Source organism: Rhea pennata, chromosome 19 (genome assembly GCF_028389875.1).
Source record: "Rhea pennata isolate bPtePen1 chromosome 19, bPtePen1.pri, whole genome shotgun sequence".
Lineage (NCBI taxonomy): Eukaryota > Metazoa > Chordata > Aves > Rheiformes > Rheidae > Rhea > Rhea pennata.
In genome coordinates this window covers 4,652,483-4,671,289 of record NC_084681.1, presented here as the reverse complement: position 1 = coordinate 4,671,289, position 18,807 = coordinate 4,652,483, and the positions used below count along the sequence as shown (strand labels likewise).

The window sequence follows — 18,807 nt, the reverse complement described above, 5'->3', positions numbered from 1 at the left end:
AAGGGGGAGGGCGGGGAGTCACCGCGCGCCGGGTCACGTGAGGGCGGAGCGCGGCCGGCCGTTGGCAGCCGCGCGCTGGTCACGTGGGGCGCGGCGGCACCGCCCCCTTCCGCGCGGAGCTCCGAATCGCGCCCCGCGCGCGCTTTTCTGCCGGCCCGCGCGCCTCGCGCTCGCTCCTGTCAGCGGCCATCGGGCGGCGGCGGCGGGGCCGCTCCATGGCGCTAGCGCCCGGCCCCCGCCGCGCCTGAGGGCTCCGCTCCCCGCCAGCGCCCGGGGGGATGGTGGGCAGGGTCGCCGAGGCCGCGGCGGCCGCCTCCCTCCCCGGGAAGGACGGTGACGCTCAGGTGGGGACGCGGCGGCGGGCCGGGGCGGGGGCCGCGTGGGGGGCGGCGGCGGCAGGTCCCGGGCGGCCCCGCTGCGGCCTCCCGGCTCTGAGCGGCCCCAGCTGCTTGAAGGGGCTTTGTAGGAAGGGTGAAAACTCGCGCGGTCTCCAGTGAGCTGCGCCGGGTTGGGCGCAAATGTGGCGCCTCGCGCGACGTTCCCGCGCGTGGGGCTACGGCCGCCGCCGTGCCGGAGGCTTGTGAGCGCTGCGATTACGTAGCTTTACTTGGTCGTTTCTAACGACTGTACATGCCGAGTTAAGCGGACCGCTCTTTGCCTCCCCCCCCCCCAAGGATCTGATGGTGTGACTTCAGAGCAGTTTAGCAGGTTTTTAAATCTTGTTAAAATAAGCAAAGATGTTACAAAGTTCTTGGTGAGTCTTCTTCCTCAGAAACATGATGAACTGTAATGGGCTGTATTCAGTTTCTTGAAGCCTTTTGAAAGGTGTGGTTTCTTCAGATATTTAGATGCTTTCATGACAGGTAGAATCGAGCATCCTTCATCATTTTTGTGAATTTTGGCTAAATGCTCTGCAAAATATACTCTGGACAGTGTCTCTAGGTGATTAATAGGTCCCACATTCGGCTTGAAGGCAGGCTTTCCCAACTGTAGTGAGGAAATAGCAGATCTTTGTAGAGTTGTCCTGAAGACCTTGTGGTCACTTCCAGTATCAGAGGTCTTGAAAGTGTAGAGCAAGTTTCAGAATGGGGGGGTTATTTTTTTTCCTATGGCAAAGTATTTCAAGTTTAGGTGCCTACTGAAAAAAACTGAGACAAAACTGACATGTACACAGTCTTAGTGCTTTGACACAAGATTTTTATCTTCTAGAAAAGTACTACTGTCACTAATATATGCTGCTGTGCTGCTTTATATTTCCATACTACTTGTCATCTTACTTTTTTAAAAAAATAAGATTAACACTGAATTCTTTCCTAGCCATGCAAGAAAAGACGAGAGGAAGATGCGTCGGTAAAAACAATCACAAGATACTTTTCACCATTAGCAAAGCCAGTGGATAAAGTATTGTCACCACCAAAACCCAACAATATTTTGGATTATTTTAAAAAGACATCTATAACTGAGAAAGCTACATCAGCAGTTATAGCTGGAGAAAATAAAATACAGTTGAATGCTGATGACAAAGATTGTAACTCTGCTTTGAAACCACCTTCAAAGCTGAAGAGGAAAGGGAAGAGAGTTGATCTAAATAATAAACTAGGAGAGATGAAAGAATCTGAGAATGAATGTGTAATAGAAACTAATAGTGATGACAGCAGCAGAGAAACAACAGGACCAAAACAAGATGCTGATGATTTTACTCCTACCTGTCCTTTAGTTAGCCAAAACTTTGGAGAAGAATTAGCAAAAGATAATCTGCAAAGTGAGAATGTCTCAAAAAATGTCATCTACAGAAAAAATGCTAAGAATAGCATAAGAAAATCAAGGAAAAGAAAGCACAAAATAAATATGGACTTGTCTGAAAGTTTTTCATCTGAAAACCAGCTGACTGAAAATTTTCAAAAGGAACCTGAAGATAAGAAAAAAATGGTATCTCCTAAAATAGAGTGTGAGGTTATTGTTAGTGATTCAAGTTTTGAAGTTCATGTGAATGATGAGTCATCACAGGTAAATGACAGTACAATAACCGTGTCATTTGAGGACTTCTTGAAAAGTCAAGGAGAGGAGAATTTAGATCATGTTGAAGACAGTGCAAAGTTAACGCCAGACGATTCTGATGCAGCAAATGAAACTATCAAAAGTGATATCATTAGTGATCCCGAAAAGTGTGAAGAAACTCAACAGCTACCACTTAAAACAGTAACTGTCCTTGCACAAATTCATTCCATTCCCCTCAAATCACCTTCCCTACGTAAGGAGCAAAAGGCTTCCAGGAAACTAGCTTCCATTTTTTTGAAGCAAAAAGGATGTGTAGGGGAAAAAGGAAGTAGTCCAGTCCTCTTGGAGAGTGAACAAACTGAACAAATTACTCAGAAAAGAAAATCTAATGTTGTTATTGAGGAAGAGGAATTGGAGTTGGCTGTACTAGAGACTGCAGGATCAGAATCTTTAAAGTCAAAATGTTCTCTAGAAGAAAGGCATCAGTTTATGAAAGCCTTTAGACAACCAACATCAGAGGTAATAAAGTGTGGAGTTAAAAAGACACCTGGAAAACTAAAACAAGTCATTACAAAGTCTTCAAAAGAAAAGGGAGGAACAGAAGGAGGTGACAGTGTTTCAAATAGGGGATTAGAAGGTGAAATGTCAGAAGATAATGTGGACAAACATTCACACTATAACCCTGAAAACAGTAGAACTAAAAACAAAAAACTTAAGTTTCAGAAGAATGGAAACAGAAAAAAGAAGGCCTTGGAAAATAAGGAAATGAGTGTCTCAAATAGTAGCGATTATAACAAAGATGAATATTCAGGAGCTAATGTTTATACTAAGGACAAAACCTTGGACGTAAGAATTTCATCAGGTCCAAAAGTGAATAAATTAAGGAGGAGTTTAAGACAGAAAAAAATCGAAACATCTAAAAAGGTTACACCTAAGAAAAACAGAATTAAAAATACTTGTGAAAATGGATTAAGTGATAGTCCTTTACAGACTTCCACACCAAAAGCAAGCAAGAAATCCTTGAAGAAAAGTAATGTATATAAGGCTGAGGTGATTACGATACCCTTTGAGGCAAACAGCCCAATAAGGTGAACATTTTAGAATATATTCTAGAATATAGTCTTTTTGCAGTCTGTTTTCTTGCAGATATTTTAAGACATAGTATTAAATTCATCATAATGCATACTAATATTGCATGAGTATTGACCGTGTTGGATAATAACATGGTGGAACCAAAGCTGACTCTAGAATTGTGCTTATGTTGAAAGACAAAACAGTACACCTACGAGGGGGGTTGTTTCTCTCTACAGCATTTTATTTTTAAAGGGTTTTAGAATATGAAACTTAGAGTAACATTTTCTTTTATTAAAATAATTTCATAACACTTTTTCTTAATTAGAATGAGGTTTACACGGATCAGTGCAACTAAAAAATCAAATAAAGCTGAAGCAATGAAAAATGAAGAGTTTTCTGCCAAAAATATAAAGGTAATTTATTTAACATCTTAAACACTCTAGTATTTTGTCATTTATGTGCGTAGTTATGTTAATATTCAGTATTGTATGATTGTGTGATAAAGTTAACTGGAGGATCCCCTTGTAGGGCTCTTAATCCCTTTTGAAAAATATTGTATTTGTAACTGGATGTTTAACTTGTCAGAGTTTACTCTTTCTAGTCTTTCACTTCCTGTTTTTTGATATAAACTTCAAATCATATGCTTTTATGAGTGTGAAGGATGATATGAAGTACTTACAGGATATACGGCTATAAATTGCTACATATTTTAGTTATTTTGTACTTTGTTAATAGATGATCTCTACTTCTAAAAATATATCCAAGGCGAAACAACTGGTAGAAAAAGCAAAGGCTATACAGCATAATAGAACAAAGGTTAATGAAGACTTATCAACTCCTGTGAGGCGCTCATCTCGACAGCAAGCTCTTGCTGAAAAGAAAAAATTGCAAGAAAATGAAGTAAGCCTATATACTTTGAAAAAATCTTTTTTTCCAAGTTCTGTGACTCATTTTAAGTGGGGAAAAAAAGTTTTATCCTGCAAACATTTTCTTAAGGAAGCAAATAAGGTACATAGTGATAAAGTGGTATGCTAAATATCAAATAGTAATGCAAAACTGCCAGACTTGGACTAGAAAGATCATCCTAATGCAGATCTATAAAATGCGCCAGGTAGTTATGTTCTCCATAAGGTAAAGAAACAGTCACTTTTAGAACAAGGTGTCTGTCTCAGATGTGTATGTTTTAGACATATAAATTTAGATTGGTAATTTTGGCCTGCATTTATATTTTGTCTCTAGTAGTTAGAAGAGGATACTAGGCTTGGGAGAAATTAATTCTACTTGCTATTTCTGTGTAGGCAATGCTAATGAAAGTATTTTATAACTTTCAAATTATGTTCACTAATTTCCAAGCTCTCCAGCAGTGTCTGCAGTTTTCTAAGTATCTATCACCAGTTGATGTTGTTAACAAAGGAGAAAAGATTGCACTTCCTTTCTTATTTTGTTTGCTTTCCCTCTAGGAATCTGTAATAATTTTAGATTCAAGCCTGAGTAATGTCACTGCTACAACACATAATGTGAAGCAAAAACAAACCACTCTTCGGAGCCTCAATGATGTTCTAGGGAAAAGGTCTAGAAATGTGAAGGTTACCAAGAACTCAAATGGTAATTGGGTTTTTACTAAACATCTTTAAATTGTATTATGGTTATTAAGTATTTTAATTTTATAATAAAATGACCTTTATAGTACGTTTCTCTTTTGTTTTGATAAATGTAATATTCAGATATATAGCCTTCCTTTTTATGACAGATTATAGTTCAGAGGGTGTGGGTATTTTTTCACATGTTTCTTTGATTGAGCCCCCTTTCTTCCCCCTCTCTTCCCCCACCCCCTAAAGTGGGGAGAAACTATGTTTGTTTGAAAATCTAGTAAGATATAACTGCCAATAGTAGGAAGACTACAAAGCATGATATGTTAACGTAAGCATTTATTAATGTTATGTAAAACAACATCTATAGTTATGAAATAACTAGAAATAGAACCTTATTAATTAGTCTAGATAGTATGGTTTTACATGAAAATTTTTTTCTTTTTTTTTTTAATTTTGAAAGTCTGCTCAATGCAGCGCCTTTACAGAGATTAAAATACCCAGCTTTCCCTTGAGAAAAGGAGACTCTGTTAGGAATGTTACTAGATGGAAAGTATAGATAGTGAGGAGGGGAAGCAAAGTTAAAATCTAGACATGATGAGAGAAGACAGTTGAGCTGTATATCAGTGCTAATCCAATCATAATCCTCTCCTCTCCTTCCTTTTCCCCTTTTTTAAAGGAAAACTGGGCTGTCCACCTTCATTCCTGGGCAAAAATGTTCAAAAGTCTGCAGATGAAACAATTGTGATCTTTGATGAAAGCAGGTCAGTGGTCAAAATTAGAGCTGTTTAAGAATTAAAATATATTTCAAGGTTACTTTAATATTCTTTTATTTTACATGCACTTCTAATAAATGAATTTAAAATTGTAAATGTTTGTATTTTATACTGATAGATATGCAGCTTGTAAGCTTTTGGTTTTTTGGAGAGAATTCCTTCTGTAACTATTATTGAGCCATTTTAGATGTTTCAAAACTTAGTTGATGACTAGCATAAAACATTCTGAGCTGCATATAGAAATACGGAATCAAGAGGATTAATTTCTTTAAAATCACTACTAACACAAACCTTTAAAACGAAATACAAAATCCTGAAAGTTGAATTTTAACAGCTCTCCTAGACTATTTCTTATTTAATGTATAAAGTGAATCTTATTGAATTCTGTTGTAGCCTTATGTACCTGATAGTTGTAATTACTTTTTCCTTAAACTTCTGTTTTCAATTAAAGCCAAGATGCATTTGAAAACTCTCAAGATGGTGATCAGTTCAGAGCAAAACGTGAATTCTTGATGAGTGGTTTGCCAGAATCACTGAAAAGACAGATTGCAAAGAAGGCAGCAGTAATGGAAGCATACTCTATTTCAAGTTCCTGTTTTAAGACAGTTGTCCATGTACAGCAGAAAGATGAGTGTAAGCTTTTGTTCATTCATTGATAAATCTATATAATAATTTCAAGTAAATCTTCAGGAGATCTGTACAGAAAAGAAAAAAGTTGGAAAACCGAACTTCTTATGACTGAAATAACTGCTCATTTGTTCTTGTATCACAGAAGGAAATGAAGCTACTTACGAGCTTCTGATTTTTGTATACATAACTTTCACGTAAAATTGATGCTAGGGTAATATACATTTATGGGTAGAGATACAATATTCTTAATGTGTAATCAAATAAATTGTCTTTCAAGTTCTAATTTGGAGAATAAAAGTCATGATGAACTGATTGGGATAGAAACAAATCCTTTTCACAAAGGTAAAATGCTTCTCAAAAGAACAGCTTGTATTCCCCTGCCCCCACTAAGTGAGGGAGTGTGCTACAGTGCCTTCACTAAAGGGCATGGCAGAAGGTAAAGTAGAACTTAACTGAGTTTATAATTACAAACCAACCAACAAACAATCCTTGGGAAAACAGCTCTCCTACAGAGAACCGGTGAGGCCACAGGTTATTATTTAGAGTGAGCACAGCCCAGCAGCAATTTGCGCACACACACACACACACACACTAATGTGTGTGTGTGTGCAAATTTGTTTTGCTTGTGTGAGGTCAAATTAGTGAAGTGTAGTGTAAATTAAATAAGCTTGATGTGACCAAGCTGTAAATGAAAGAGTATTTACTCCCACTTAGCATGGGGTATTTTATCAGTGTCTGTATCTGTTTTGTTAAACTTTTTTTTGGTAGGTTATTCATTTTGGAAATTGAAATCACCGTCATGTCCTATATTAACTAAGCTAAAGAAACTGAATACTGATGTCACTAATGTCACAAATACCACTATCTCACTTGGTGAATTTTCTACTGTGAACTCAAAACTAACTGGAAACCATTCTGCACCTGTGGTTAGTACTTTAAAAGTGGGGAAGGGTTGGTTTTTTGTTGGTTATTTTGGGGGGTTTTTTTGGGTTACCATAACAATTACAGCCATGGATTTTGTTGTGATTTGCCCCTTCTGCATCATAACCCCTTTTTTTTAAATCACTGGGCTTAAGAAGACGCCTACTGATGTTATCTGAAATTATGAAAAACTGTCATTGCTGTTCTGTATAATATTTTTGAATGATTTTTTTTATTATTATTCTATATTACAGTTTTCTGGCCAGCGAACAGTTTTTCCTGAAATAGTCAGAAAAGACTTACTAGATGAGATCATGTTCTTCAACTCCCAATTTCCTGTTAGAAAATACTTCTACAAGCTTCTGAAAAAGCAAACAGAACAACTGCTTTTTGAGAACAGTATAAAAGGTTAGTAATTTACATACAAATCCTGCCTCTCTCAAAAACAAACATTGGCATAAGAAGACAACTTGAAACTTCCAGAAATCATTCAATGAAGGAATATTGTTGTTAGAAATAAACTGGTCCTTATATTTCAGGTCATTTTGACCAAATTCTTTCAAATATGGCTCAACAAATACACAACTGAAATGGACATAGCTTGAAATTTTAAAAAGATGTAATATGTTTTCTCTTAGGAAATGGAGATAGCACGGCAAAGTCTGAGGTAAATCAGAATCATTCTGACAATTGGAAAGAAACTAAAAGGAAAAGGAAAGAAGCTGAAGTCCACAAATCAAAAAGAAGAAAACGAATTGAAGATACAGAGCCTGAAATAAAATCCAGAGTTTCCAGGAACCTTAGCACTCCCATAGCTGGGAAAAAACAAGCAGAGACAGAACTAGCAAAACATTTGGGAAAAAACAGGACCCAGAAACTGGATGTTATGACAGAGGATGCTGAAGTTTTATCAGAGCCAAATGTAGTTTCAGGTAACTACATTTCATGTCTAATTTAATTCTCCTTGCACTGATAAAATGTGTATGCATTTAGTCTTTCTTCCACTAAGAAATGGTGCAGGACAGTTCCAGATTGCCTCCAACAAGTGTGTAGAGGAAACAAACATGAGAACAAGTAGACCACATAAAGGATTCAGAGGATATTCATTATTGTCGTTATTACTTCTGTGTCTTTCTTATAAACCAGACAAGTTAGCAGTGCATTTCAGCCTTAAATTGTGTAAGTTCATGCATAGAAGCTGTATAGTAAGCTTGTACTGGAACATATTTATAAGTATCATCTAGTGGATGTAGTGCTGTCTTTTCCTTCAGTTTTTAGAGCTTCCTCCATACAGCCTACTTCATATCCTTGTGAGTAAGAACTAATTTTTTCTGAAATACTGATCTGAAACTGCTTTTATGTTCTCTCCTTAAAAGGGGTTTTTCCTTGTCTTAATCTCATCATCTAAATTCAACAATCCTATTCAGTCTTAATATTCTGCCAGATTTGCTCAACTCTTTCAGATGAAGAAATACTTTAAAATGGTAATTTTTCTGTAGGTGTTGAAAAGGAAGATGTGCTCTGGACAGAAAAATATCAGCCTCAAGACTCCAGTGAACTTGTAGGGAACAAGAAAGAAATTGAAAAGCTGCACAGGTCAGACATGCGAGCATGGATGCCTTGTCTTAAAATAACTCAGAACATTGTACTGCTTGATTATGCTTAAAGTGAAGCTAACAATTTGACACTGTGCTTGAATAAGACTTACAGAGTGTGTGTTTTGGGGGCTTTGCTTTGCTTTTCTTCCAAAAAGTTGCAGAAACTAATTCTCATTTGGTAGGAATGACATGTTGGTCATAGTTTATTTAATACCATAGAAATTTGTATGGTACCAAGTAAAAGCATCCCTGAAACGCTACATTAGATCATGGGTTAAAATGGAATACTTAATGTCCTTACAATTTCAGTAGGACTAATTTTTGTCAAGTTATGTTATGCTTATTCCACATGAGAGATAGCAACTTATCAGTACTTGTCTGTACTTCCCTGCAAGCATGCCTGAGCCTGATCTTGATGCCCTGCCTCTCCTGTAACTTAGCACTCAAGTCCATCTAATCTACTGTACTATCTGTTAAAGTCTTTGTTGGTTGAAATTATTGTTTTGACTCCTATGTAGAGTTTAATGTTCTATCAGCTAGACAATGCTTACCCTGAATGACAAAGCATTGTCTAGTTTGTTACATAATTTGTAATATGACTTGTTTTTATACAAGTCAACTAATAGAATAGAGAATGAAGAAAGAATCCTTTAAAAAATATATATAAGTGCCAAACAAAACTTTTTTTAATCTGAAGGAACTTAATTAAGTTTGAGAAGGAGGAAAAGGTGGCTGATCTCTCCTAACTTTGTTACATTCCATCTGAATTTGAATCACTTTTCTGAGTAATAATTTATTTTTCTGTTCTTTCCCCTTATAGTTGGCTAAAAGAATGGAAAAAAAGAGCTGATTGGGAAGAAAAAAGAAATCAGAAAGGGGTAAAGGAAGACAAAGAACATCAAGGTGCTGATAGAATTAAAAATAAAAAAAATGTATACATAGCTGTTTCTTGTTAATGTAGGCATAAAACGATGTTAAAGGATAATGGTCCAAAGAATCATTTTTTTTCTCTTAAATAATTCTACAGATTCTTTGGACAGCCTTGACTTTAAAGATGATAAATCTGATCTTGAGGAAGAGACTAGCCTTTGCAATACTGTTCTGATAACTGGCCCACCAGGAGTGGGAAAAACTGCTGCAGTCTATGCTTGTGCTCAGGAGCTTGGTTTTAAGGTTTGTGGAGTCTTTTCAGTGGCATTTTTCTTAATTATAGCTAGTGATATAAACTAATTGTAATACAAGAGGTCTAAAATTTATTTTATAATTAAATATCATTGCAGATATTTGAAGTCAATGCCTCTTGCCAGCGCAGTGGTAGACAGATACTGTCTCAACTAAAAGAAGCTACTCAGTCTCATCAAGTGGACAAAAAAGGCATAAATGCACATAAACCTTGCTTCTTCAACAGCTGTAGCAGTGCCAAATCACCAAGTAAGTTTTGTAGCTATAGCTATCCTTTTTGAAACTGACTTCCCAAAACATTTTTGGCATCAATTTGAAAAGAGGGTAAATTTCAGTTTACCTGGCCACTGTAATAGTAATAAATGCTCAGTTGGTTCATGCAGCTACATACCAAATTATTGAATGACTTTCCTAGAATTACTGTTTTGTGTCTTCATCAGTTATGTCTCTAGTGGTAGAGTTAATACTATGGCAGTTAAATGTTGAATGGAAACTCTTCCCTTCAACAGCAGAAGTAAAGTAACATAAGTGGAAATATGCACAGTAAAACTATGCGATGCTATATACAAAACAGCTGAACAGGGATTTGCTCTAAATTTGCCTGAGGAATGTCAGTTTGAAATTATATTTTAAGCATAAGTTTTTAATGAAAAACATTTCTTGCAGAAAAAATATATTCTCCAAAGAAAATTATTTCACCAAGAAAACCTCCGCTTTCACCAAGAGGAGCAAAACGAAGCTTACCCCCTAAAACACTAGCAAACTATTTCAAAATTTCTTCCAAACGGAAGAATAATGATGGAATAGTAACTCTGCAAGAAAAAAATAAAGGTAGGTATCACTATTTAATGATTACTTTTCTTCCTTGGAGATGGAAAAGCTATACTGTTACTGTGTATCTGGAGATAGGTGGAGAAACAAATAAAATAAGTACATTTAGTACACCTTCACTGCCAGAAAGGGCTTCTTAACATCTCTGCACTTATCTATATGGAAAGTACATTTTGCTCCAGTACAGGAGGGCTAACTAGTGTACAGACCATCTAACATGTTCTTAAGTAAAGTTGGCTTGCTTTCTTTTGTCTTTTTCAGAGCTTTGTCAAGAAATTTAAGTTTAAAAGACTGCCTGTTGTGAACACACATACTACTTTGGTGTCTGTTTCAGATTGTAGTGAAATGGTTATTGTGCTAGATGGTGTATGTACATGCAAAATTACTGCCACAGAATAAAGGAGTGCTCTGAAAGCAAAAAAATGTTCGATCATAGAATGTGAATTTTGATATGTAGAAAGGCTCACTGAAGTCCACGAATCTCTAAACATTGGAAAGTATGTTTCCAAATGTTTCATGGGATCAGGACTCTTACAGGCGTATTTTAGAAAGACAATATTGTATTTGGACAGCCAGTATTTTTGCATAAGCAGTAGGAAGGAACGAATGAGTAAAGCAATGAACAGGACTGGGACAATCAAGTCCAGTCCCTGTATTTTCAGGCAATTGGATTACTTTGTCTTGAAGACAAGCAGAGAGCATCGGTGCCATACCCCAGTACATCATAGCTCACTTTAGTTTTGCAAAGAGTCAGCCCATCACCACACACTAGTGAATTCTCAGCAAATTTCTTATAACAAGACATCAGAAAAGAATGTAGGCCAGATATCTAAAATTTTCTATCAATGTAGGTTTTCTTAAGTAGTTTATACACTGGATGTTTTTTGAAACCAGCGTTTAGAATGCATATTAAGTGGTTTCACTCCTCCAGTACTTTATTGTTAGTTCTTCATCCATCTGCAGAAAATAATCGGGATTTATGTGAAGAAAAGAAAAATGCTGAATTTAAGTCAGTAAATAAAGAAGTCGAAGAAGGTGAACACAACAGAAAAAATGCAACGTCTCTCATCCTCTTTGAAGAGGTAAAACTCAGGTGAAATATTGATGTGAGCAATACATGCTTTTGTTATGTGTAATGAAATTAACTTTTTCCTCTGTGAGATTTCTAGACTTGATACAGGTCTAAGGCTTATCAGCTTTTTCAAAATGAATTCAGTGCTTAATTACTTCATCCTCCTGAGTATTTTCTTAATCAGACTTGCACAAATTTATCCCTGATCATTATTTTGCTAACATATTTTAAAGATGAAGAAACTATCTATTGCTTGACTATCAACAGCTGCTTGCTGTTAGAACGGTTTGTAAGATTCTGCTAATTTAATCACTTTGATTATGTCAAAGGTATCGACTTCTAATTTTAGACTAAACTGAGACAGTTTAAAACAGTCACTATAACCATCCTAGGAGTTACAATAGCTAAGCCCCTATTAAATTTCTCTTCTCTTTTTCTTTAAGTCCTCTTACCTCAAAATCACCTTAGATCCTAAATTAGGAATGCCAAATTACAGCCTAGAATGCAATTTTAACTAGATTAAGAATGTATAGCAATGTTGCCAACTGTTGGTTAATCCTACAGAACATCACTGGGAGGGGAAAGGGGGAGAGAAGGGGAGCTTGAGCACAACAGAAGATTAATCAAAGGGCTGTGTGATGATGAGTGGACCTTACCTGAAGCATGTTTACTATCATGGCGCGCTCTTTTTTTTTTTTTTTTTTTTTTTTTTTTTTTTAATCTATATTAATGTTAAAAGCCTTATTCTATGGTTAACATTGACTGCATTCACAACTTGTTGTTGGAGCTACTGGCATTCTTGCCACTTCATTTGTGTTTTCTATAGGTAGATATAATATTTGATGAAGATGCAGGGTTTCTCAATGCAATAAAGACATTCATGGCGACTGCAAAGAGGCCTGTAATTCTTACTACTAACGGTGAGTAGTGTTTATTTTGGTAATTAGGCTTTCCAGACAGAAGAGCCTGTTTGAATAGTATGATTTAAATAGTAACGGTCGAATGCAGCTCCCAAACATCAAATTAATGAGTCTGGAGACCTTAAAATATATTGGTTAGTATTCAAGTAAAGATGCTTCAGCTGACAGCTTTAATGGCTAAAGAGAATAATTAGTTTTGAATGTAATTTCATGATAGTTAACTGGTGTCTCTTTATGTAGATCCAACATTTAGTTTAATGTTTGATGGCTATTTTGAAGAAATCAACTTTAGAACCCCTTCCTTGGTAAGTCTGTTTGGAAATGTATGTGCATCCCAAGCAAGTATTTGTCAGTTAATTTAAGCTTGAGACTTAAATGTTGATGTGGGTTTATATCTAGCTTATGGTATCTATTTCATTGGAAAACTTTTTTTTAACTGTTTTTCTTTCTCTTTTGATGCAAGGATGTATAGAAAGTACTTATCTTACATGCAGTTATTGATTGTTAGCCCAGAGGCTTTATTTTCGTAATTATTTAGTATTTGTGAAGGAATTACAATAAATACATCTCTCAATTCAGTTTTCAATGTGGAATAATTATTTTATACAAAATGTCTAATGATAATTTTGTTTCAAAGACTGACTATGCCAGTGTCGGTTCATTCACTAAAAAGTAAAGAAACCATTGTAAAAATATTATGTTTTTTTTTAATATAAACCTTTAATACAGTATATTAATGATATTCTGTATCACAAATACTTATATAGAAACCTAAGTAAATGAGAATCAGTAGGAACTAACTTCTGGAAAAAAGTGTGGGGAATGTAATACTAAATCTTTTGGGACACCTGATAGGTGTCCCAAAAGGCTTAAAAGAAAAAGCCTTAGGCAGGCTTAAAAGAAAAAGCCTTTAAGTTGAATATAGTTTACTAAAACCTGCTCTTTTTTGACAAGAAACAAAGTCCATATGGTTGAATTGTTAAATTGAGATTAATTCTGTGATGTGGACTATCTAGATTTGGCATGGAATTCTGCTCTTGTGTTTTAATATAACTGTATAACTTGTTATACAAGTTTTAATATAACTATAATCTACTTTAACAAATTGTACTATGTTAGGAGGAAAAATCTATTGCAAGCATATACAGAAGAATTTGCTTCTATGTGACTTATGTTTGTGTGACTTAATTTTTGTTTAGATAAATGCTGCTAGCTATCTGCAAGTGCTGTGTTTGGCTGAAAATTTACGAACTGATGTGAAAGACATAGCTGCTTTGTTAACCACAAATAACTGTGATATCAGACAAAGCGTTCTCTTCTTACAATTTTGGGTTAGAAGTGGAGGTGGATGCTTGAAAGATAAACGTTTGGCACTCCATGGTAGGTTGATCTAATTAAAAAAAATAGATTCTCCATCTTAACGTGAATTTGATTAAATGTTGACATGTATGAATAGTTGGTAACTTTAAGGTGCCCAAACATCTAGGGTTGTTTCTTGGGTTTTGCGTGTGTATCTTTCCTAGTTCAAGACCTTATATATATGTAAGAGTCTAGAACTTGATTTACTTGTGCCTCTAAAGAACGGTAATGATGGGTAATACCTTCTCTCTTGTTCCTCTTATGCAAAAGCGGGCAGAGTAGGGAGCCAGTAGCAGTTCACTTCAGTTCAGTTTGCTGTTCCTTAGTCATCTAATTGACTTTTAGGAAACTCACCTAGCAAGCAGGTAGAAAAGGTAAGGAGAACTTGATCCCAAAGGATCCTTAGCAGATGGGGGGGCAGCTATTGGTACGTAAAAGAAAGAGCCTGTTTCAAATGGTTGATTTGCAGAGAAGGATGAGTGGGCAAATCAACAAGACTTAAGGAAAGGAAATGGGAATGATTTAAAAAGCTATTTTCATTCAGAACTGCAGTGAGAAGAATTCCCTAAAGACTTTTTATAGTATCTTTTTAAAAAGGTATTGAGGCAAAAAGGGGGGAGGAGGAAAATCAGCTATTTTATGATGCAGCTTTTCCTTTTTGAGTAAAACATATTATCTTTGTGCAGGAGGAGGTGAGACAAATAATGCAGGTGAAATAATTAATTCTGAAAAGACTACTGATTCCAAGACTGATCTTTCTCAAGCTGATAAACATCTCTGGGAGTTTCCAAAATGCAACACAGGCTGTGTAGAGACACTGCTTGGCCTTAGGAATATCTTGCTGCCTTCAGAAGACTTGTTTACATTTCTTAAGGTATTCTTGTAGTTGACTAGCTAATAGTTTGAATAATTGCCATACATATGTTCTGATAATTGCATGTAATTGTTACTATGAATAGCGTCTTAGAAGAAAATGATTGGGAGGGGGTGTTTTAGAAATTGATACCCTGTAGCAATTAATCCAAACTGGCGTAGCCTCCTTAAAGCAAACACTCCCTTGACTTATGAGTATAAGCTAAAAATAGTGGACTTCATGTAATAACATTCTTACTTTTCAAAAAAAAATTGTTTTAAAGTATCAGTGCATTTTATTTTCACAATTACTATTTTTACAGCAAAAAGTCACAACCATGGATGAATGGAATAAATTGATACAGCTTCTCACAGAATTCCAGATGAAGAAAGTGGATTTTATATATAGTAATCTTGAATTTATTCTTCCTTTACCAGTGCATGTTCTTCCAAACCAGTCTGAAGCCTCTAACTCCATGCTTGAAAGGACTGCTGTAGTTTCTTCAAATAACAGATCTATTAATAGTTATTGCACTGGGAAAAGTAGTCCTGGAAAAAAGTCTAAAAAGACAAAGAATCAGAAAAATCTTGATATATTGGATGATAGTGATTTATTTGATACTGGACTGAACTACTCAGCTGAATTTATAACTTTGCCATCAGATAGTCCTGTATCATGTGCTAAAGCAAACAAAGAGGAATTAAAATTGATGATGGATAAAGAAGAAGAAAAAATGGAAATTAATAAAAAACCAGCAAGTGAGAAAAGATCTGCTCTTGTTTTTCAGTGTCTAAATTCACTGACTGAATTTGTGGAGAACATGTCTTTTTTAGATTGCTGTATAAACACTAATACCAAGGAACCACTGGAGTTTTCTAAAGATGAAGGATTTAATTGGACAAATGGCAAAATCAAAAATGGTCTTTGTGATGAATTCAGTATAGAAAATACTGATTGGTGGAGTTTCCAGAGCTGTAGTGAACTCAAGGCAACTGTTGAAGCACTCAGTTTTCACAAATGTTCTGTTAATATTTCCAAAACCTTGGAGGCCTCTTCGGGTACCAGTAAAACACCTGAAAGTGATGAACTTGAGGGACTTACTTTGCATATTTCAAACACAAGAAATTATGTATCCTTCAGTCAGTCAGCTGATTCAAGGTAAGACTTTGCTAATATTTCCTGGAATATAATGCAGTTACTTGTGAAGGAAAGCATTTCACAGCAAGCTTCAGGTACTATACATGCACATTCATACCAACGTGAATGTTATGTCTCAGAACACTGGAAGAAATTGTTCACTTATTTTAGATGATGCTAAACTAACTACTTGGCAATTGCTGCAAAAAGGTGACTTTTCTTGTTTGAATAAACTGACTGAAATATTGTTCAGGAATGGTAGCCTTAGTCTGTTTTGTCTTTTTGTAAATAAACTGACCAGACTAAGGGAAGGACTTTTTTTTTAAGGTGATTATGTCTACAAATACTAGACATTAATTTTTTATTCAGTAACTGGTCATATTGAGTCTGGGTTAAAGGTACAGGTGTTGCTTGATGAAGACCTAAAAGAATTCAGAGCAAAGTTACTGCAGTGTTTTTAGTACTAACTTCTGCTGAAGAAGAGTAATTTTGAATATATTTATAAAAGGTCAAAAAGTCCATTACTGTTAGCAAGTATTGATATCAAAGATTGACTTTAATAAAAAAGCAAACTAGTCATTGTACATGAACTTGGCATAACAGATGAAGAAAACCTATTCAGGTGCCTAAATAGGAAATTAGGTTCTATTTACATCTCTGTAAGTCAGTACCTGATTGAGCAACAATGTCAAAATGGATGCAACTATCTAAGCATATGACCAAGTTTAACCAATACATTATGAGTAAAACATCGACCTGATTACATACATTACAATGCATTTCCAGAACATCAGTATCAGATCAAGTACCCACGACATGATGCTATTTTTTGCAGACAGCAGATGTTTTGAGATACCTAGTCCGACAGGTGTACTAAAGCTCACATACATAAGGACTAGATTGTGAAGACCTCCCCAGATTAGTCTCTGTAGTTAAGTTTGGAGGACTAGCAGAACAGATGACTGTCCTGAGTATTTTTGTCTCCTAACTGCAGCTTTTGTGATGCTGTATAAGCAGCATATGATCAGAAGTCTCAGGTGTCTAGTCCAGTGGAAAGCGTTTTTGGACATCTGTATCTTTTAACAGTTTTAAACAGGTGGATTTGGTGTTAAAGTTATAAAATGGGCACTAAACATTCTTGAATAAAAAAAAATAAAGATTTGTTCTTCGTTTTTAGCATTCACAAAAAAGCACAGAAGAGGCTGGCAGTCATCAGAACTGTATTTTCCAGAACACCTTTAAACCTGGGTAATAAACAAGCCAGCATAGTTGAATACCTCCCCACTCTTCGCAATATTTGTAGGTCCGAGAAGCTTAAAGAGCAAGGGAAGACTAAAAGAAGGTAGGTTTTGGTTTTCCTAAATCTTGTTACACTTCAACGTGCAGGGTAGTTAAGAATTATAGTAAAATACTTTGTCAAATAATTCCAGAAAAAAGATGAATGTTTGCCTTCTCTAGCACTGAAAGTATTGCCTAGCAATTGGAAATAACCTTATCCCCTTGTATTCACTCTGACTTTTCTTTTTATAGGTTCTTGCATTATCTTGAAGGAATTCATCTTGAAATATCCAGACAAATGATAAACAGCCTGTCTTTTGAATTCCCTTAAAATTGCTAATACCAGGAGTAGTTTGTGTGGATGGGCCTAATAGTGGTACTCTCACCATAGCTTTTTATTATTATTATTTTATTTTATTGTATATTCAGAGCCATTTGTATATTAAATTTCTATAAGTATTTAAAATAATGTATATACCTACTGTTATGATACTGCTTTCCATAACTGAAATGTGGGTTTGTTTGGTGCTTGTCCAGTAAGTGCATTTAGAATACTAAATGCACTAACTAATCAAGACTACTTCATATTTCCTTTCTCCATAATGTGTATCACATAGCAAGAAGTGCTTGTGTGATGAGCAACTGGCACAACTTCTCATCAGAAATATAAGTTTTACTGTAGACTACTTTACTGAAATAGACTTATTTGCAGATAAGTGCTAAATAACCTTCATAAGGGGCTTAGAGGTGCACCTCTAAAATGTAAACTACTAAAATCAACTCTTCCATCACAGTAACAACTGGATAACAAAGTCTTTGCCAAGTACTTTGCCTCAATGTACATATATTTGTATACAGTGGTTTCACTTCATTCATTATTTACAGCTGTCAGACTTTCATGTTAATTGGTTAAAATAGTAGGGAAATGATGACTTTAGCTCAAGATGGACTCAAAAGACTAGGCAAGATTTTGTAAATAATTTTACCAGTGTTACTTTGGATTCAGTAGTATTTAATTACTTCTAGTCTTGTATATTGTATTCTATTTTTATATTGCATTTTGCATTTGACGAGATGTCAGTCTATTTGTGATTTGAATCTGTTTTATATAATAAATTTGTGAGACTTTGATACAATTCTGAATATTTCTGATTATGAAAAGACTTTTAAAACTTAACTTTTTCAGTCCATACAGACTATTTTAATTTTTTTTATTCTTGTTTTTAAGTGGAAATACTTAACCATGTACTTTATGGTCTTTATACTACAACTGGACTGTTCTTTCTCAAATTGAGTGTGAGATAGAATGGACCATGCAGTGGCACACAAATTACCTGAATGCTTCTGTAATAATAAGGGAGGTCATTTTCTAGTACCTCTGTTCTCATCTTTTATCCTTTATATCTTAAAAGATGTTCAGAATGAATGAAAAAAATATTTATGAACAACAGTAAATTATTTTAAGCTTCTGCATTGTAGTTTTCTTTACAGCTTACTTTTTCAGTAGCCCAGAATATCCAATGAGAGTGAACCAAAGTGGTGGCTGTTAAAATCTTAATGAGTTGTATCAATGTTCTAAGTGATTCCTG

The 18,807-nt window shown here is 35.5% G+C and overlaps 1 protein-coding gene across 1 annotated transcript; it reads left to right on the top strand.

Annotated features, from left to right (window-relative positions):
* The first annotated feature begins 1,396 nt into the window (after positions 1-1,396).
* On the top strand, positions 1,397-18,286 carry ATAD5 (ATPase family AAA domain containing 5). Its single transcript, XM_062591602.1, has 22 exons — positions 1,397-3,086; positions 3,398-3,485; positions 3,808-3,972; positions 4,533-4,677; positions 5,341-5,425; positions 5,889-6,070; positions 6,836-6,993; positions 7,243-7,396; positions 7,627-7,920; positions 8,488-8,584; positions 9,407-9,489; positions 9,614-9,759; positions 9,867-10,017; positions 10,435-10,599; positions 11,563-11,681; positions 12,498-12,591; positions 12,832-12,896; positions 13,791-13,971; positions 14,637-14,824; positions 15,126-15,961; positions 17,118-17,282; positions 17,471-18,286. The coding sequence occupies exons 1-22, from the start codon at positions 1,606-1,608 to the stop codon at positions 17,547-17,549; spliced, it is 5,121 nt and encodes a 1,706-aa protein (XP_062447586.1). The 5' UTR covers positions 1,397-1,605; the 3' UTR covers positions 17,550-18,286.
* Positions 18,287-18,807: the final 521 nt, after the last annotated feature.